At 41.2% G+C, this 21,453-nt stretch overlaps 1 protein-coding gene across 10 annotated transcripts in view; it reads left to right on the top strand.

Annotated features, from left to right (window-relative positions):
• The window catches only part of LOC6573176, a 61,856-nt gene that overhangs the window by 27,473 nt on the left and 12,930 nt on the right, over positions 1-21,453 (top strand). For 9 of the 10 annotated variants that reach the window (XR_006356692.1, XM_044007509.1, XM_032727935.2 and 6 more), the window contains exons 2-4: positions 13,401-13,729; positions 14,059-16,420; positions 18,672-19,815. Coding sequence is in view for 8 of the 10 variants with exons in the window: in XM_044007509.1 (XP_043863444.1) it covers positions 13,698-13,729; positions 14,059-16,420; positions 18,672-19,815 (3,538 nt within the window). In the remaining 2 variants the exon portion in view is untranslated. The remainder of the gene's footprint in view (positions 1-13,400; positions 13,730-14,058; positions 16,421-18,671; positions 19,816-21,453) is intronic. The other variant, XR_006356693.1, reaches the window with a different exon arrangement.

Here is a 21,453-nt window from a genome sequence, read left to right on the forward strand (position 1 = left end):
AAGTTAGTTACAGTCTCTCAGTCTCTTGTATTCTAGAGCATTGTACAAATGCATGCTCCATTTTATGCGCCTTTTAAGCTCTGATGTGCTTAAATGGATTTACCTCAATCCATTCATCCGTTTCGCTTTGTTCGCCTATAACTTAATGCAATTCTGACGCAACTCTCGTTTCGGTTTTGGACAGGCTGTCCGACCAAATGCAAAACAGATATACCATAAACAAAGACTACAGCCAACACACTCACACACACAAACACACTCAAACACATATATTTAGAAACTTCAGCGTCAACTATTAGAGGAAAATATTTGTGCTTGGCTTTGTTTCCAGCAGTTATACACGTGCGAAGCGCCAAGAACCGAAGCTAGAGTGAGTTAGAGTGGAGTGTGTGAGAGAGAGAGAGGGAGAGTTAGAGTCAGGGTAGGGAGTGAGTGGGCGACAGTAGCCGTAAACATGGCATACATCCTGCAGGCACACGGCGGACCCGAGAGTGGCTTTTGTGCTGCCAAAAACGGAAATGGGTAACAGCAGCAAACGCTATGGCAGTTCTTTACCCTCTCTCTCTCTCACTCTCTCTCTCTTTCTCTTTCTGTGTGTGTGTGTGCGTGCAAAGTATTTAAATTGGTATGCAACATGAATGACAGCCACCGTTGCTCATGTTTGTATGATAAAGTCCTGGCACTTGTGTGCGATTGTGTGTGTGTGCGTGTCCTTGCACTGCCTCGTTGCTGCCACGCCCGTGCGCCTTGATTTGAAATTTTTCACTGTTGACGGCTGCGAATGAATGCGAGGCATTAACGCATGCCTAGGCGTCAGCAGCATCAGCAGCAGCCATATCCTGCGCCAGGACCATGACATTATGCTGTTGGCGTGATGTAATTTTAACTCAGCTGCTGCAATGACTTATTTGGCTTCCAACTTTTGCCATCATCCTGTTTACTCGATTTGCGTACGTAACACGTGTGTGTCCATGTGTATGAGTGTGTGTGTGTGCAGTCGATAATCACCAGGCCTGCCGAGGAGTTGTGACTTGGCTTAATGGCCGCCCAAACCGACAGACAGCACTGGCAGCTGTCGCAATCGCCAGGTACGGCACATACCTGCGACATGCGCTTGCCGCTTGTCAATTTCATATGCATAGGACATGCACAAAAGGATGCCCCACACACACACACATGAACACACATGGACACGGCATCATAAACAGGCAGAACCAAGCACACTCGTAGGGCCAATCAGGCCAGCTCGTCTAGCACAATGGCAAAAGTGAAAGCAACAAAATCTTCATCATCAAGTGTCATTCTAGGCGGAAGCTGGCATCCACTCAACACACAAAACACACACACACACTAATAGACAGCTGTTAGTGTGTGTGTCTGTGTGCCTATCTCGGCACAGCCCTATGGCTCGCAATGAATATTTATGTTTGTTGTTGGCTTCATGTTTTGTTTTGTTTTGTATGCCAACTGGCAGCAGCACTATAAACTGAGCATTTCGAGCACAACACCCACAGCAGCAAAACCTTTTAGCCCAGTCTAGCTGCGTAACCCTTTCTGGTTTTTTTTGTTGTTTGTTTGCTTGCTGTATGAAGTGCACTGTCAGCCAAATCAAGTGTACAAGTTTGAATTGCTGCCCGAGTGCTGCTGCCCCTGGCGGCAACCAAAATCAAATTTGAATATGACATCTAAACCCTTTTTGGGCATTATTGTTTTTGCAATGGAAAGGACTTGGAAGGGTTTAATGAAATATTTATCAATCAGACTGCTTGAGTTTCTGTTCGAGCTAAATGTGTCCGGCCCAAAAATAATTCATATCCATATTCAATAAATATCAAAGATGAATATCCACAGATATTTTATAGCCATTTATTTTAAAAATTTATTACACTTCAAAAATGTGGCTTAAAATTTATTCCAGCTCCTCCCCTGGGCAGCAGTTCAAGGAATTCATTTTAGTTGAAGGAATTTCGAGATGCACTTGAAGTGCCTTGCTTAGCAAATGCCAGTTTGAATGAAGTGAAATTTGAAGTATGAATCGATTCACATATGCCAATCGATCACAGAGCATGAGTGCAGCCATTGAGCCATATGATTATGGCCATATACACGAGTAATTAAATTCTCCTGCCCAATTGTCCAATTGAGTTGTGGACATTCATAAGCGATATATAACAAGATAATGCTAGGTGTGCACATCGAGGCAATCGAGTGCCGAGCGGCTAATTAATAATGTGATTGCTCTGTGGTTGGGGTGTTTGGGGCCAATGCTGATTTATGTCCGACTGGGGTAAATCGAATTGGACGCGAGGGAGACCGAGCTGTTGTTCTCAATAGTTGCCGATTGAAGAGTAAAACCAGCCTTGCACCCAAATGCATTTAATTACATTCAACTGTTTGGTCATTGAAAATTTATGACATTTACTGATTGGGTTATTCAGTGCAGTGCACTGCAGTGCTTCACTTGTTCATGTTAAGTAAATGTATTTTATTTGCAACTTTTGGGCAGAGTGAAATGATGTGTTTACGCCGGATGCCAAGTGTCATTGCAAACTGTTGGCCATTTGCGCTAGCGCAAATATTATGCAACACTTTGCGCCCCAATAAGTATGCCAAGTCCCAAAGGGCACACAGAGAGAGAGAGAGAGAGAGAGAGAGAGAGAGAGAGATAGAGATACACACACACTGTCAAATACGTTGACAACTCATCAAAGCGTCTGTCAGGCTGTTTGGGGCAAGGTCATGTGCCAATAGCCCACAGGCGCTTAAGAAATGCCAAAGGAAAATAATAATAAAAAAAAAAATGTAAAAGGTTTTCCCTCTTTTTCACTGAGCTGCTAACCCGCAGCGTGCGAGTTTTCAGTTACTGAGTGAATGTATGTATGTGTGTGTGTTTGTATTTGTATTTGTCAGCACATTTCTAGCTCACACACACATACATACATATGTATGTATTTCTATGTACATCTGTGTACGGACTATCTTTTGCCTGCGGCTCGCCTCGTCGTTTATTGATTTTTCCTTTTGTTGCAAGAAGTATTTTACACATTATTTTTGCTGCTCAGTTCCTTTGGCCACTTCCGCTTCCACTTGAAGGCGGAATGATGAGTATTTATAATTGCACTTAACGGCATGCAAGTGGGCGACAGTGGGCTGACTGAGAGCGAGAGCGATAGAGGGAGATAGATAGATAGAGAGAGGCGGCGAGCAAATGCTTTGCGGCATCCTTCACAATATTAATTAAGTTGGCCAACTATTCGTTGGCCCTTGGCACTTTGAGTGGGTCATTGGCTGTGGCTCTGGTTGTGGCTCTGACTGTGGCTGTGGCTATCTTGGTCTCTCATTGCTGTCCACTTGCCCAAGTGACACTTGCTGCCAATGATAATGACGTCATTGCGGCTGGCTGTTTAACATGCATGTTGCATGTGTGGCAGCCATTAAGGCGCGACTTTAAAGTCAAGTTGTAGGCTATAAATGCAATTGCCTGTCTTTGAGGCAGACGATAGTTACATATATATAGATATACATATATATGTGTACATATAAGCTGCTAGATTAACATCTTAAGAGCTTATTTTCATTTCGATTCCAATATTACTTATTGTCAATTAGTGAAAGAAACTTTTTTTGATTTTTCGCAAATTGATTTCTGTCAACCGAATTGCTCATTAGCAAGAGAAAGAAAAAAGTAATTTGATGCCAATCTTTATTTATTACGTCACAAACTCACAGAACAAATCAGATTATATATAATTATAATAAAGTTATACAGCATAAATGATGAAGTCCATTAACTGTGAAGGCTGAACGAGAAAATAAAACGGATTTAAAATTGAATTAAAAAATGATTTGTCCCGGGCAGAGCCGTGAAATGCACGAATTACCATCGGGAGCTAGATGGTGTATATATGTAGGTGTCAAGATATTAATAAAACGTCCTCTTCATTCAAATGCCAAAACAGAAGTGAGTCTTTATTTCTAAGTTTTTTGGTTTCTTTGTTTCGTATCTTCTTACAAAGAGTACAATGCTTATGTGTAGGTATTTTATAATTGTGTGTGTGTTTGAGTGTTTTTGTGTGTGCTTATGTGTGTACAAAGAATTATTGAATATGTGTTTGTGTGTGTTTGAGTGTTTTTGTGTGTGCTTATGTGTGTACAAAGAATTATTGAATATGTGTTTGTGTGTGTTGTTGGGTTGGTAACTCCTCCCTCCCCAAAATGAAGCAAATGATTAAAAACAGGGTGTCCAGGTGGATACCACTGATTTGTTATGTGGATTGAGCATACTCAAAGGATGTGAGACCAACACAACACAAAAATAAAGATAAAGTATAATATAAAATGTCATCTTTTGTTTATACTATGCTTAAGTACTATGAATAGTATACATTAAAATTAAAAATTATACTGCCTATTATTATGTTGTTCGCCTTATTTTAGATTTATGTATTTTTTGTGGGTGTGTAGTGATAATTGTGTTGCCATTATCTTGTAAAACTTTATGTTTGGAGAATCTTGGTGTTAGCTTATTTCTACGATTCTCCCTTCTAAATATGGTATCATTATTGGATACAAGTGTTGCAGATTTTCTAGCAACATTAAGTTTATCCAAATTGTGTTTGGTATTTTTATGTAACATTTCTTTTACCTCTTGGTATAATTTTGATCGGAAGAAATTTAATTTTTGCAAATATTCGTGATTATTGTCGTATTTAATAGTTTGTTCAAAAATATGAGTGCGTCCAGTGAAAAGTTCGAAAGGTGTGAGTTTTGTAGATGAATGTATAGCGTTATTGTAGGTTAGAAGTGTTTCAGAAAGAGTTTCTTCGTGTTTATTTGTCTGCTTGTATTTTTTTTTAGTTCGGTGATTATTCTATAAATTTCGGTAAGTGTTGAATGTAGTCGTTCTACCGGGGAGTTGCTGGATGACTGTTGGAAGGATGTTACATGACATTGGATGTCATATTGATTGCAAAAGTCTTTAAATATACTGCCGGAAAACTCTGCACCTTGGTCATAGATTAGTTTTTTAGGTATTCCAAAAAGACTAAAAAAATGTTTCATGGAAGTGACGACGTTTATGCAGGTCCTGTTGGGTATAGGGTAGGCACATGCGAATTTTGAAAACTTATCTATTAGTGTAAGGTTATAGTTTTTGTTTATCGTGTATATATCTATATGAATTATTTCCATTGGTTTGCAAGGAGTTTGTGGTACTTGAAAAGGTGGTTTTTGTGGCTGTCTATCATATTTAAGTGTGAGGCAAATTTCACAACTCTTTATTATCTGTGCTATTTTACTTTTCATATATGGAAAGTAAACTTTTCTTTTAAGATGCATTAGTGTTTCATCAATACCTCGGTGATTGTTATTATTGTGATAATCATTGACAATTTTTTCTTGGTCAGTAGTATTAGTAATATCATTTAGGAAAGTTGTACACCTAAACAATTTGAAAAGTTTATTGTGAGAAAACTCTTTAGAAAACACATCTTGCACTATCTTAAAAATGTTGTCTGATGTGTAAATTGTGCATATCCTGTTTGGTTTTAATGTTTTCTTTAAGATGTCCAGTACAATATCTGTGGTAAAGCTGGGTTCGGTGATTGTTTGCCTTAATTTATTTTTAAAGGGAGTAGAAACCTTACAAGAAGCAGGAATGCCCTCAGTTAAAACAATCTGCAAGTTAAAGTCGTTAAGTGGTTTTTCAATAGTTGGGATGTTGGTTGAAAGGTTATTAGAAATTTCTGCGTCTATATGGTTTACGCTAATGTCTGTTTCGGAACGGATACGACTAAGTGCATCTGCAACCACGTTTTGAGAGCCTTTTTTGTATTGAAATTCAAACTCGTATTCCAATAACTGCAATTTCCAACGGGCAACTTTATCGTTGGTGGAAAATGGCCCTGTGTTCCATGTTAATGGCTTATGATCCGAGACTAAGATAAATTTTTTTCCGAATAAGTAAGGCCTAAAGTGTTTTACTGCCCAGTAAACTGCAAGCATTTCTTTTTCTGTCGTAGAATAACGTGTTTCTTCATCAGATAATGTACGACTTGCATAAGAAATAGGTTTGTCATTTCCAGCTAATTTTTGTGATAAAACAGCGCCAATGGCATAATTGCTTGCATCAGTGGTTAATATAAAAGGTTTGTTGAAATTTGGGTAAACCAATATTGGATTGTTGCAAAGTAATGTCTTACAAAACTCAAAGGCTTTACAGTATTCTTCATCAATGGTTACCGCTTTTGTGCCTTTTAATTGCTGTGTTAGGGGCTTTGTTATGCGTGCAAAGTCCCTAATGAATTTTCGATAATACCCAAGGAGCCCTAGAAATGATTTAATTTGTTTCCTGGTTTTTGGGATGGGGAACTCCTGAATGGCTTTTATTTTGTTGGGATTAGGTTTAACACCATCTTGAGTCACTATGTGGCCTAGGAAGTTAACCTCTTTTCGAAGGAAGTCAGATTTTGCAATTTGTAATTTAAAGTTAGCGGATCTGAGCCTATCAAAAACTTGTTTAATGTCAGTCAGATGTTTTTGCAGAGATGTCGAAAAAATTATAATATCGTCCAAGTAAACCAGACAGATGGAACCTACAAGATCTCTAAGGATATGGTCCATTACTCTTTGAAACGTTGCAGGAGCGTTCTTCAACCCGAACGGCATACGGACGAACTCAAAGTGACCACTTTCTACTGTAAAGGCTGTTTTATATCTGTCCGCTTGGTTCATTTCAATCTGGTGAAATCCACTGGCTAAATCGAGCGTTGAGAAATAGGTGGATTTACCGAGTTGATCTAGAATATCGTTTATATTCGGAATGGGGTAGCGGTCTGAAGTTGTTTTTTCGTTGAGTTTACGATAATCTAAAACTAGCCTCCATTTTCGTTTTTCATTTGGGCCTGTTTTTTTTGGAACTACCCAAACTGGGGCACTCCAAGGTGAATAGCTGGTTGTAATTATATTTTGTTTCAGCATTGACTCTATTTGGTTTTTTACTTCCTCTTTTAAGGCGAAAGGATAGCGATAGGATTTGACAAAGATTGGCGTATTATCAGTTGTGTGTATATAGTGTTTAATGTCATTGGTGAACGTTAACTTTTGACTATCGTCATAGAAAATGTCTATGTATTTACTACAAAGTTGTGTTAGCGCGATTTTCTCTTCGGAGTTAAGGTGGTCGGTTCTTAATGTGGTGATTGGTTTGTGGATATGTTGAGGATTTTGATTATCTGAGGCTATATTGTATATTTCAACAAATTGATTTTGATTATAGGGGGTGGTTTTTAATGGCTGTTCCAAATATAGTGGCTGATCTTCGTGGGACTTGTTTGTAATTAACATATTGCTATATCCGTTAGCTGATTTGTATAGTCCTTCTGATATATTCAAGTGTTTGTTATAAATTGTTTCTTGACTGTAAAAATCACCTTGCTTCAACTGGACTGGAAGATTTATTAAGACTTTTGATAGAGCGGGTATAACATGTACTTCGGTTACTGGATTGTCTTGTATACAAATTTTTAAACATGATTTTGGAGTTTCAAGACAAAAACAGGCTAGATTAATATTGGCTTTTAATTTTCTTAGAATATCCATTCCAAACAGGCCTTTAAAATGTGGATGAAAGTCGAAAAGAAGAAACTCCAAAATCATTTCTTCTTTAAACTCTGTAAGCGATTGAATAATGGTTTTTCTCTAATGACATGTTGATTTAAGACAGTCTGGATAGTTACAGGATTATTGAGAGTTTTGCGATCGACATTGGAAACTAAAGTTGGGCTTATAAATGAATTTGTGGAACCTGTATCTATTAAAAATTTGATGGGTTGGTTTGTGATGGAATTAATCCATATGAATGGTAGTGTTGAGCCATGTGTTCTTTTTGTTAAGTACCCTGTTGAGTCTTGGAGGCAGTTTTGAAAAAATTTTCTGCGTCGTTGATATTGCAAAGTTCAGTTGATGATTGTTGTTCATTAATATTATGTAATTGATTGTTGGGGGTGATTGTTGAGTTGAAAGGATTTAGAGTTGAATTTCTATTATTATTGTGATAGTTAGGCTGAGTGATGGCTGCAGAATTTCTATATGAATTGCTTCTATTGTTATACTGTGGGTTATTGTTAGGATGATTTTTTATATTTTGGGGGCGTGAATATGGTGTTATTTGTGCTCTAATTTTCTGAGTGTTATTTGGTTTTTGAGAATAGAAGGTCTTTTCTATACGGCAATATTCGTAGGCTTCGTTAATATCTTGCGGATTTTTTGATTTTACTGAAGTTTTAAGAGGTTCTCGCAAGTGGATTAAAAATGTATTCAAGCAAATTTCGTCATAGAGTTTAGCTTTGTCGGTCGAGTATTGATTTGCGTTTCGTAATTTGTCTGTTAATTGAGATCTTATTTTCAAAATACCATAAAAAGTTGACCTAAAGATAAGTTATCAGAAATGTTTTGCAAATCGTGAATAAGCATAGCTTCACTTTTTTTGTTACCATAATGTTGAATCAGATTAGCCTTAATGTCATTCCAGATGAGTCCAGTGTCGCACAGTTTTAACGCGTCATTAGCTCTTCCTATGACTTTATTCCTGATAGCTCTTAGTAGAAGGGAGCTGTACGGTGTCTGGTCGATTCCTTGCATAGATGTGATCACTTCTTCCACATTAACGATGAAGTCTTGCAGTTGATTAGGGGTTCCGTCAAAGGTAGGTACTTCCTTGATGAAAGCGAGGATGTCGGTTGGGGTTACAGTTGTTGGAGTGTTATCCATGCTAATTGTTGAAGGTGTACCGTTTGAAGTCGATATAGTAGACGGAAGTGATACCGAGGCGTTGCCGGAGTCCATTGAGTTTTCGTTGGGAGGATAAACTGTGTTTTCGCTTATTTTTATGATTTGCCTGGTAGATGTTCTTGGCCGAAGTGTATATCGCTTTGACATTCCTTAATAAAATGCTATTGCTTGTGGTATTGACACCAGTTTTACGAATGCTGCGTTGGTATAAAAGTTGTTGCGCCAGAATTCATCGGATCTAATTCACCGTAGGGAAAAACAACGTAAGAATGAAAATGATATATACTATGAAAATTTGCGTATGTGTTTTACCAAAGCCGATCAGTTAAGTCATATAATTATCAACGTTTGATTTTATAGACTTTTCTGTTCACATGAGCGATTACGACTATTTATCACTGCACTATGAGATTATTTGTAAGCTGTATGTATGTCTTTTCTGTTTGAGCTCTGTGTCGCAACTGATCTTGTAGTTTTGCGAGTTGCTCATTGAATAGTGTCTTTCACTACAAACTACATATTTTGTAGCGTAGTTGTGCGAATGTGTGACGCCAGGCATATTTCGTTTCGCCGAAATAAGCGACGGTGGCGGCGTCGAAAGACAGATTAGTGGCGCCATATATTGTATGTTGCATAGATTTGTTATTGTCGGCCGAAATTTCTTGAGTTTTGAGCGTTGTAATTCTGTCGCGTGTCTAGTGGCGCCGGACATCAGAGCCTCTTTAATGTTGAGAGTGACGACCGAAATTCAAGATTCCGTTAGGTCGGCGGCGAAACGCAGAATTGTGGCGTTGCTGCTTTTTATTTATTTTTCATAGCGTGTCTTAAAATTTCATGTAGTTGTGAAATAATAGACGATTTTCTAGTTACGTATGTCTGCATATATGTACTGCATGTACAAATTCACAAATACATTACTATGTTGTTTAATCATGCTGTGGCAGTAGTGATTATCAGTGATTGATTCCACCCCACCACATCATGAGTTTGTGAATGAATGTTTGTTGTGTATGAAGTACGATGATCAGCGTTTGATTTCATATATCACACCACAAGATGTTCATATGCATACATATCCACATATGTACATATATATTTTTAATGAATAATGTTGCGATAACAGCAATTATCAACGATTGATTCTGCCCAATCGCAACACATTTGTTATTTAAAATTAGGTACATGTGTACATGTTTATACATAGACTGCAATATATATATATATATATATATATATATATATATATATATATATATATATATATATTTTTTTTTTTTTTTTTTTTTTTTTTTGTGGTAACGATTATCAGCGATTGATTCCGTTCCATTTAGCAATGCATCTTATACACAGTTACTCCACTTTAGTGAACTTCACAAAAATAATGATACTTAGCATGATTATAAGTAGATCCATATCCTACCGGCTGCGCCAATTACCATCGGGAGCTAGATGGTGTATATATGTAGGTGTCAAGATATTAATAAAACGTCCTCTTCATTCAAATGCCAAAACAGAAGTGAGTCTTTATTTCTAAGTTTTTTGGTTTCTTTGTTTCGTATCTTCTTACAAAGAGTACAATGCTTATGTGTAGGTATTTTATAATTGTGTGTGTGTTTGAGTGTTTTTGTGTGTGCTTATGTGTGTACAAAGAATTATTGAATATGTGTTTGTGTGTGTTTGAGTGTTTTTGTGTGTGCTTATGTGTGTACAAAGAATTATTGAATATGTGTTTGTGTGTGTTGTTGGGTTGGTAACTCACGCGCTGATATATTCATATTGACTTGGCTTAAATTTAAAAAATTTTTTAATAAAAAAAGGGGGTGGATTGATTTTTATATTTATTTGTATTTTTTATTGGCTGCCACGGGGTTTTTTTTTAAAAAAAAAAATTTTGGTTAAAAAAAACAAAAAAAAAAAAAAAAAAAAAAAAAAAAAAAAAAAAAATGAGGTGGGAAAGAAAAGGGGGGGAGGGGGGGGGGGGGCTGGTGAATTAATAAAAAAAAAAAAAAAAAAAAAAAAAAAAAAAAAAAAAAAAAAACACCAAAAACCCCACACCGCGGCATGGGGGAAAAAAAAAAAAAAAAAAAAAAAAAAAAAAAAAAAAAAAAAAAAAAAAAAAAAAAAAAGAAAAAAAAAAAAAAAAAAAAAAAAAAAAAAAAAAAAAAAAAAAAAAAAAAAAAAGAAAAAAAAAAAAAAAAAAAAAAAAAAAAAAAAAAAAAAAAAAAAAAAAAAAAAAAAAAGGAAAAAATAAAAAAAAAAAAAAAAAAAAAAAAAATATAAAAAAAATAAAAAAAAAAAAAAAAAAAAAAAAAAAAAAAAAAAAAAAAAAAAAAAAAAAAAAAAAAAAAAAAAAAAAAAAAAAAAAAAAAAAAAAATAATAAAAAAAAAAAAAAAAAAAAAAACGAAAAAAAAAAAAAAAAAGACAAACGCGGGAAACAAAGCAAAAAAAGTGGAGGGAAAAAAAGAAAAAAAAGGGGGGGGGGGAAAGGGGGAAGGGGAGGGGGGGGGGGGGGGGGGGGGGGGGGAGGAGGGGTGGCAGCCAAGTCCTGCCCCAGACGTTGCGGTTCTTGTTAAATAGCTATCGATTTTTTATATACCCTGGAACAATCAAATGAATGAAGAAGGATTTGATGAGACGAGCTGGGCAGCTTAAGCTTAAGCTTAAAGAATTATGAAGATAGAATTAAACGCAACCTATTTAGCTTAACCTATATAGGGTTTATATAAAAAATTCTGTTCAAAAGAAAAATCTAGTATCAAATTAAACAAATTTTCTGATTCTTAATCAGCTCTCTGATCTGCAACACTTTATGAATACTTTCAACTGGCACCTATGCAGCTCTACAGGGTATTTGTCAGCACAAACTCTAATCAAGCTGTGCTCTTTTTATTGCTACTCTGGCTGTTATTATTGTTTCTCTGCCATTATTTTATTTGTGCGTTTGTTTTTGGCTGCATCTTGCATCGAGGACTGCGCCGCTGTGAAATGTGAAATGCTGGCTGGAAGCGTTAATTGAAAGCCATACAAATTGTGGGCCGGCTCGAAGGCAATTGTAAAATGGCTTAAACACTCTTCGCACTCTTCTTTGGCAGCCAGCCCGTCCGTTCTGGTCAGCTGCCAGCCTGGCCCGTCTGGCTGGCTGTTGATTGTAGCGTGAAATGGCTATGGCAAAAGCAGCTAATGCCATGATTTAACATTTGTTGCCAGCAAAACACACACACTTGCACACATTCGCACACACACATATACACACATACACACGAACATGACGTCGCTTGTGCTTAAGTCCCGGATCAATTGTTTGTTTATTGCGCAACATTTTCAACAGGACTTTGCTTTTAATGCAGAAACGTCGACATTTGTGCCAAGTTTTATTGTGCTGTCAGGCGCTGTTAACTTGGCTCTCTCACATCACGCCCAGCGCCCCCAAGTATGCCATGCTTACATTGTTTTTTTAAAAATCGATTCCCTGCTGCATTTACACAAATGATATTTGCAATATATAATTCATGTGACAACTTCAATTTCGCTTAATTTATGTGCTGCAGACAAGCATCCAAACAGATACGCAGATGTATATATAGACATTACATATACGTATACATATGTATATGTGTGTTTGTGCGACACTCATTTCATTTGTGTCATATAATTTGGATAGCTCTGGTCAATTGCATTAAACGCATTTTCCCGTTGACTTCGTTAGCCGGAACGGTTCATCGGCTCATCAGCTGGGCTCCTCTGGCTGTACTGCATGCCGCGCTCTCGAATTATATACATATATATATATATATATATATATATTGCTCGTATTCGGTCATAAATTGTCATGCTTAATTGCGGTTGCGGGCTGCCAAGTCGATTTGCCACAGACAAGAAACTGTAAACGCTCTGCTTAAATAAACCTCAAGTGCTGGCAGTTTCATATCGCTTATCATAGCTCATAATGCATTCAATTTAATGGAAATGTAAATGCAAATTTGAGCTTTAACTTAATGAGCTGCCTAGTTAGGATTGAATATGAAATTCATATCAAAACTTTAAATAAATATTAAATAAATTGATTTTTTTTTACTGCTATCGAGCTAAATTAGTTTCACACCACAATATTTCTGCAGAAAATCCAGTTGATCATTTTTTTTTGCAATTTTATAAAAATCTGATTGAATTCTAAAAATACAAAAATTGCAATGAAAATAGAAAAATGAAACGAACATAAAATTTCTAATATTTGAACTATTTAATCTGTGCAAATTCAACAAAACTCTAGATAAATATGTTTATTTAATGTTCTCAAACGAAAACAAATCATAAATAAATATTATAAAAGAAGAAACAATAATAAAAATATATATATTTGTATTTTAAAATTGCGCTCGAAGGTATTTTTCTGTTTGTTTCTGTGTGTGTGTTTTTTTTTCTGTGCTGTCTATTAAAATAAATATTCGACTGCAGCAAACGCATTTTCAATTTTCAAACGCAATTTGTGGGGCATAAATCTGTGCCGGCCCCCACTCCTGGCGCGCCCTCGCCCACAATCGAAATAGATATTTGGCCCGACATTTTTTGTGCCCCCAACTGCAACTGAGCGAAATTTTCATTCTCTTAGCGCGCCACAAAGCAAACATATCACAAAAAGAAAAATAAAGAAAAAAGAAATAAAAAATAGAAAGAAATAGGCGAATAAAATATCACAAAGAGACTTTGGCCACATTTCATTTGGAAAATGAGAACGAAAAATGTAATTGAGTTTTCGCATTCAATCAAATAATAATCAAACAAAGAGGAAAACGAAAACAAAATTGAAAAAAAGGAGACTCACGTGCGATTGGTCGAGTGCGCACAATCGAATTATTTATAAAGCCAATTAAATCATTAATTAATTAATCCGAACGAAAGCGAAATCATGTTTGGCTGCATTTACCAGCTCTGGGATTGGTAAGTGTGTTAAATTTGTTGCCAGCAAACGCTAAATTCATTCCACGGTGCACAAAGTCGGGTCTGCACTCAATCAATTACCATCAATTACGAGCTGAGCCGCCCGGGTCGCCATCGCCATCGCCGTCGCCGTCGCCGTCGCCGTGGTGTGGAGCGCACGGATTTGGTTAAATTGGCGCAAGCCCCGTTGCGGCACAGGGCTTACGCCGAAGTCCACGCAATTGAATTAATCCCGTCGACCTTTGCTAATTGATGCAACGCCATGTGACGGCTGTAGACATTATTTTAACTCTCTCTCGCTCACTCTTTGCTCTTCTCTCGCTTTGCAGGTTGGAGGCGCCACCGCTCTTCACAGGCGGCACCATGGACCCAAAGAAGCTGCAGCAGTTGCAGCTGCAGGCGGCAACGGCCCAGCAACAGAAGAAGCTGCCGCTGGCCTATCAAACCAATCTGATTGACTATCGCACAGCGACACATTCGCCCGCCGGCTACCACCTGGCACCGCAATCGATCTACCAGCAGTCCCCCACGGCCACCTCGTCCAGCGGCGGCGGTCCACTGTCGCCCATCGACATGCAGCCGCAGGCCAAGCACGGCCTGCTCAAGCATCATGGCTATGGCGGCAACTCCAGCAGCTCGCACAGCTCTCCCTATCACCAGTCGTACACGAGCAGCGCCGGCACCGGGGACCAGCTCTATCAGTCGCCCACGGAGCGCACGTATCTGGCCGCCGCCGGGCGGCTGCAGGCGAGCAATGCGACGGCGGGCCATCATCCCATCTCGGCGCTGCAGGCGCAGTACCAGCAGCTGCAGCAGGCCAAGATGCAGGCGCAGCTGGCCACGCAGAGCGAGGCGGCTCAGCAGCAGCAGCGCACGTTTGCCATGCGCCAGGCCATGAATCCGCCCACGGGCCACTACCACATGAGTCAATCCTCTAGCATGGTGTCCAACATGACACTGCAACAGCAGCAGCAGCAGCAGCAGCAGCAGCAGCAGCAGCAACAACAACAACAGCAGCAACAGCAGCAACAACAACAACAGCAGCAGCAGCGGGCTCCACCGTCTACACTTAATTTGGCTAATCAATATCAAGCTGCCTCGGGTCCGTTGAAGCTGCAGCAGCAAATGCCAAAACATTATCAGGAGCAGCTCTATGCCCAGCAGCAGCAGCAGCAGCAGCAGCAATTGCAATTGCAGTTGCATCAACAGCAACAGCTGCAACAACAACTGCAGCAACAGCAACAGCAGCAGCAACAACAACGGCAAAAGCAGGAGCAGCAAACGCCTGGCAGCGAGCATGGACCCGTTTACATCCAACAGAATCATCCCGGTCATGTGGTCAATCAGGCCTGTCAGACGCAAATCTCAACTGTGGTCAAGCCCAAGCCCACGCCCAGCTCAGAGGAGTCCTCGTCGGCCTCCACGCGCAGTCCCACCCATGCGCCGCTGGATCGCAAGAAGAGTATCGGCTCCATACAGGCGCTCAAATCTCCGATCACCAAGCGTCCACCCACCACGCCCGTCACCCTCTCCGGCTGGCTGCACAAGCAGGGCTCCGACGGGCTGAAGGTGTGGCGCAAGCGCTGGTTCGTGCTGGCCGAGTACTGCCTCTACTACTACAAGGGCCCGGAGGAGGAGAAGCTGCTGGGCTCGGTGCTGCTGCCCTCGTACCGCGTCTCCGCCTGCCTGCCGGAGGACAAGATCTATCGCAAGTTCGCCTTCAAGTGTGAGCACCAGAACATGCGCACCTATTGGCTGGCCGCGGACAGCGCCGACGCCATGATGCAGTGGGTGCGCGCCTTGTCGGCGGCCAGCCTCATGCAGGCGCCGAGCAGTGGCGAGTCGGAGCCCAGCGTCAGCTCCTCGCTGAATCACAGCGGGGAGAACTCGGACTCGGGCATCCACACGCTGCAGTCGCAGCCGGGCAAGGGTCAGCTGACGCCCGCCTCGGACAATGCGGGCAACGGCAATGGGGCTCAGCCCCTGTATGCCAATGCACCGCCCAAGCCGCGCCGCATCAACGACGGCGGATACTCCTCGCCGTCGCCCGAGCACAATGAGCAGCAGCCAGTGCCACCTAGTCGTCGCAGTGGCGCCACCGGCGGCTCTGTCGGAGCCGGCGGCATGCTGTCGCCCACGCAGCAGCTGTACCAGCAGAGATCTCAGCAGCAGCAGCAACAGCAGCAGCCACAGCAGCATCATGCCATCTACGATACGCGCACCGGACACGTGTCGACGGCGCTGCAGCTGCAGCAGGCGCAGCAGCAATACTCGCTGGATCACCTGGAGGCGCAGTTCCAGCAGCAGCATCTCGACATGGAGGAGCAGATAGCGCGACTGCAGCAGCAGCGCGCCGTCGAGGAGATCTACGGCGAGCGAGACCTCTACATGGCCAAGCTGATGCAGCGTGGCGCCTACCCGACCCAGCAACAGTTGCAGGCGGAGCGCCGCACGCCGGACGCCTACGGCCGTTCCAAGCAGCAGCGTCTGTTCGCAGCAGCTGCTGCCGCGGCGGACTACGAGGATATCTACAATATGTCGCAGCTGGCAGGAGCCGGCGGCGCACTGTCTGCACAGGAGGCACTGCTGCAGGAGGCGGCCAGCTACAGGCGGCCCCTCAGCCCGCCCAGCTACGATGGCAGCAAGCATGTGCCGGCCATGCCTCAACGCTACACGCCCAACCACATGGAGGTAGGTTCTTAACTTCCACACAAATAACTCATACGCATCGTCTGCCCGGGCCTCTGGCCAGTTGAAGCTACAACTTTGCCCAATAAAGGCTACAAAGTTGGCCAATGTGGGCCAATTGCAGCAGCCATTTGCAACGCGGCAACGAGCTCAGGTTGGCCTACTTAAAGTTTACCCCAGCTCATAGACAGGCGCCGACTCGGCCAAAACTTGTGGCCAAGCCAAGAGCACAATGCATTGAACATCAACTTTCACGCTGAATGGCAAATGGGCGAATTTGACTTTCCTTTAGTTACACAAAAACGAGTTGAGGTATGACACCTTTTTAGCCCATATAGTGAGATATTCAGGGGAAGTTCGAGTGAGGGCCTTAAGTCTGACCGAGAATTGAGGTATGCTACCTTTTTAGCATCTAGAAATTTAAGGCTTTAAGTCTCCCAAGTTTCAATATGGAAATTTAATTTCATATATGTAATATAGTTTAATTTTTCTGGCAGAATTTTATTTCTTGTTAGTACAGCTCAACTGCTTAGCATTCGCATTTACTTATTTCATAATTATAAAAAATATCTCTGTCTGCTTTTTGCATTGCAAAGTCAATTGCATTTAGTTTTAAAGTTTTATGCTTCTTCTTTGGCACTATATCTGCAATATATACTCCCCAAACACATATTTGGGCTCATCTCAGCATATGGTTAAAACTTATCGCTAGATTGCTGCCAGAGCTCCCTCGACTGCCATCAAAGTTAACTTGCTGTTTGCTGTGTGGTAAATGGAAAAAGTTTCTGACTTGCATTAACTTGCAAAAACACAATGATTGATGGAAAGCGCCAAAAGTATGACATACACCCACACAGATTCGATTTGATCGATTGCATAAGCGAAAGAAATTAACTAGAGATGGCGGAGAGCTGAGGGTTAAGTTAGGTGAGAGCCTGTGTAGTTTACAGGCTTAGTTAAATTATATATGAGAGGAAATGAGGTCTGAATATTTATTTCTTTTACTAACTGAGCTAGAGGTGTGATGAATAATAGAGAAAAATTCATTTAAAGTTTTTAATTAGAGGAAATTATTTAAATTTTGCAAATGTGAAAGGGCGCGCTCAGATAATTTTCAGATCATAAATGTTGTATAGGTGAAACATTCAAATTGAATTTCCTTCAAGTTGAATTTCTTTTTCAATTACAACATATCAAATGTAATGTTAGGTTTGTCTGAGAAACTTTTAATTAAAGTACAACCTTTGTATATACACATATATAAACTTTGTTAGTTTGACTGCGCGTTCTCAGTTTGATGTTGACTTTGAATGGTAATTAAAAATTAAAATGTACTTTATAATTTGGCAAGATGTAACAAGCGCAAGCAAAGACTTGAGCATGTCAAGGCGCCTCCTTAAACACTTTTAAGACAGAAGAACAGACAGAGAGAGAGAGAGAGAGAGAGAGAGAGAGAGAGAGAGAGAGAGAGAGAGAGAGAGAGAGAGAGAGAGAGAGAGAGAGAGAGAGAGAGAGAGAGAGAGAGAGAGAGAGAGAGAGAAAATAAATATTTATAAATGCAGACGCAGTCAGGTATGCAGACATTTTATGAGTCTGTATAAAAGCTGGCTTCTGTATATAACCAACGAGCTGAGAGATTAAAAACGCTAAAACAGCGAAGAGGAAACTCACGTTTCTATAGAGATTCACTAAAGCAGCGAGATATTTGTTTAAAATGCAGAAACATTAAATCCTTGTACCTCGACCAGGGATGCAAGAGAGCGAGACCAGAGGTCCGTTTACGTGCGGATCAGAGGTTGAGCATCTGAAACTTTCAGTTTTTAGTTTGCAAGGAGAGTTGCTGTTGCTGGTCGCAAGTCCTCGGCACGCCCACTAATTAGAGTTTAGTGTGTCAGTGGGTTGCTAAATTGCAGACGTTTTATGCAGCGCACTCGCGGCACTCGCTAACTGCTGCAGCTGTGGCAATTGCGGCAGCTGCCGGCTGTGGCGCCTAAAGTGCAACTTTATGGGCTGCTCGCCCTTTCGGGCGGCGTCGCGGCCGGCAGACAGTGCAGCTGCTTTGTGGGTCAGCCAGGAAATAAGTCGCGTGCATGATTTATGCGCCTGGGCCCTTTGGCAGCTGGCTGCCAGTGACTGCCGCCTTATAGGCCAGGCCAATTTGCCAATTGGGGCAACATTTTAAAATGCAAAGCTCACTTGTGTGTGCGTGTGTGGGCACAGTTTAGACTAACTACTCTTTGCTTTATGTCCACAGCCAACGGCCGCCGATCAGCTAATCAATAACCTGGACTTGCGCGCCCGCACCGCTGCGGCCATCGTGCGTCCGCACTCCGCCGACTTCTTGGAGTATGAGGCGCGTGCCGAGGCGGCTGCAGCTGCCGCCGCCGCTGCTGTGGCGCAGAGCAAGCACGAGACAGGACGCGCGCCTCGACCCAAGTCGAGCTTGGACATAAATCGCACGCCCGACAGCTTCTACTACTCGGAGGCCAGCTACGCGGAGAAGATGCGCAAGAGTGCGCTCTACTTGCAGAGCGGCGGCGGTGGTGCTGGCGGTGCTCAGCCACAGCAGGCGGGCAGCTATCGCACCGCCAGCGGCGTCGCTGGCGAATTCGGCAGCGGCCTGCACACCATTGGCTACGAGAATCCCTATGAGCGGGCGTACAAGCGCCAGGAGCTGCTGGCCGAGGCGCAGGCACAGGGCAGCGCTGCATGCAGCATGCCACGCATGAGTCGCTCGGCCAGTCAGGGTGCGGGCGGCGGTGCTGCAGCGCGTTCCGTGTCCTCGCACGCAAAGCAGCAGCAGCTGTCACAGGATGAGGAGTTGCCGCCGCTTAACGTGCATCCGGGCTCGATATTCCCACCCTCGATGTCCACGCAAGAGATCATCAGCAAGAACGAGCAGTTCCTGCGCTCGGCCAGCGCCCGGCTGCCCAAGCGTAACGGCGGCCTGGACGACGACTATTCCACGGCCAACAATTCGCTGGCCACCTCGCCCACAGCGGGCGCAGCGCCATCTCCGCAGAATCCGCTGGATGGCGAACGCAAGCGCGAGGAGTCCATGAAGCGCCTGCTGGAGTGGAAGCAGCGCATGCTGCAGTCGCCGCTAACACGCAAGGGCGTGCAGCAGGGCGGCAGCAATATGTCCGCCATGTCCAAGCTGGGCAGCAATCCGAACATATTGCTCGCCTCCACGGCGGTGGCTAGCGGTGCTCGCTATGCACCGCTGGCGGGCAAAACGGGCCTGGCTGCCACGGCTGCTGGTGGCACGGCAACCACAAGCTCTGTCGGCGCAACGGCAGCCGGCGCCAGCTCCGCGGGCATTCAGCGCTCCAGATCGGAAACGCATGCGAATATGGGACCAGGCGGTGTCTACAACAGTTACTCCTCGGACGATGAGGGTGAGTACTTGACTTTGTTTTCCATTTCTCTCTCTATATCTATATATGCACAATGCTCCAACCCTGCCCCCAAGAACCTCCCATTTTTGCTTTGCTTTAAGTCTTTTTGTGCTATCGTCGCCTCTTTGGCTAACTACATATCTCTACTGTTACTCTATCTCTGTCTCTTGTTGCGCTCGCTCTTTCTCGCTATCTCTGTCCTGTCTGATTCTCTTCCTATCTCTCTCTATCTCGTTAGCTGTTTGTCTATCTCACGTTGCAGTTTGTGCCTTTGTTCTGCTGTAGTTTCTACTTTTACTTTTGTTAGCTCTTTGGCTTTGCTCTCCTGTTGCAATTGAAGCGCCCTCCAGCTATTTTGTACACTCAACAAAAATGTCGGGTTGGTTTGAAAATTAGCGGAATTTAAGATAATAACAAAGTTAGAAATAGATGTAAATAAATTCTCATTTTTTATATACATTTTTATTTTCCTCATTTTTTATCATTTACATCTATATTTTGTTTTCTTATAATAGAAAAATCTTGGGAATAACTTCCTAAAAATTTATAAAAATATCACTAAATTTTAATACATAGAATTAAAAAAAATTTTTTTTATATATTTATAAAATTTTAAAAACATAATCTATTTAAAGATTTAAATATTTTCCATATTGTTAATTTATTATAATTGTTAAAAATATTGTAAATTTTACATTTTATTTACCAAAAAGTTAAAAATTTAGTCAACTGTCAGTTTTTCATTAATTATTCACAATTTGTCTACACACTTACACACCCTTTTTTGAGTGTACTATTTAGCTGGCTATGGCTCATTCTGGTTGAGCGTATAATTCTGTTTTGTATTTCAACTCCCCCGTCCCCTTTATTGCCTGTAGCGTAGTAAATATCTGTGATTAAGCTGACAACTGTGTTGCCGAGTAGTTTCGAGCTTTAACTTCAATAATTATACCTTGAAATTACTTTAAGCTAAGTAGCATGCCGTTTCGTATCGATAGCTCTAAGTAACACTCTGCGCAAACTATTATTAACTACTAACTGTTTACTGCTTAACCATTTGCATGCCTATTTATACATATTTTTTGATGCCAAACTAAACAAACAAGCTATAGTATATATACATGTATTTAATTTTGTTTTTGTCAGTTGCATTTGGAATGTTTTAATTAATTTGAATTATGCAATGGCAGCAGAGACAAAATGCAATTATATAATAAATTCCAAATGTACAAACATCAAATGAAACAAAAACCTTCCTGCCGTGCGCACACACACAGACACACACACATACACAATCACACACATAAATACATAATGTGAGTGCTCAAATGCTCAAATAATTATTTATTCATTGGCAATTAAGTTAAACAAATGTTGAATAAATCGGTTGTCTGACCTCACATGTTGTCCACAGCCCAAGCCTAAAAGTAGGCAACGATTTTTGCTGGGCCAAGTAAGAAAATTTGCAATTTACCAGAAACATTTCAGTTTGGCTTCTTCATGTGCTGTAATTTGTTGAAACTTTTACTTTGTTCACCCGAAATATACAAATAAGAATAAGTAAATCTTAGTTGAGAGACTGTTGAATTTCTTTGAGTAGTTTGGTTCTTAAAAATGTTTTCATCAATTCATGGAAAT

Source organism: Drosophila mojavensis, unplaced genomic scaffold (assembly GCF_018153725.1).
Source record: "Drosophila mojavensis isolate 15081-1352.22 unplaced genomic scaffold, ASM1815372v1 contig_16, whole genome shotgun sequence".
NCBI lineage: Eukaryota > Metazoa > Arthropoda > Insecta > Diptera > Drosophilidae > Drosophila > Drosophila mojavensis.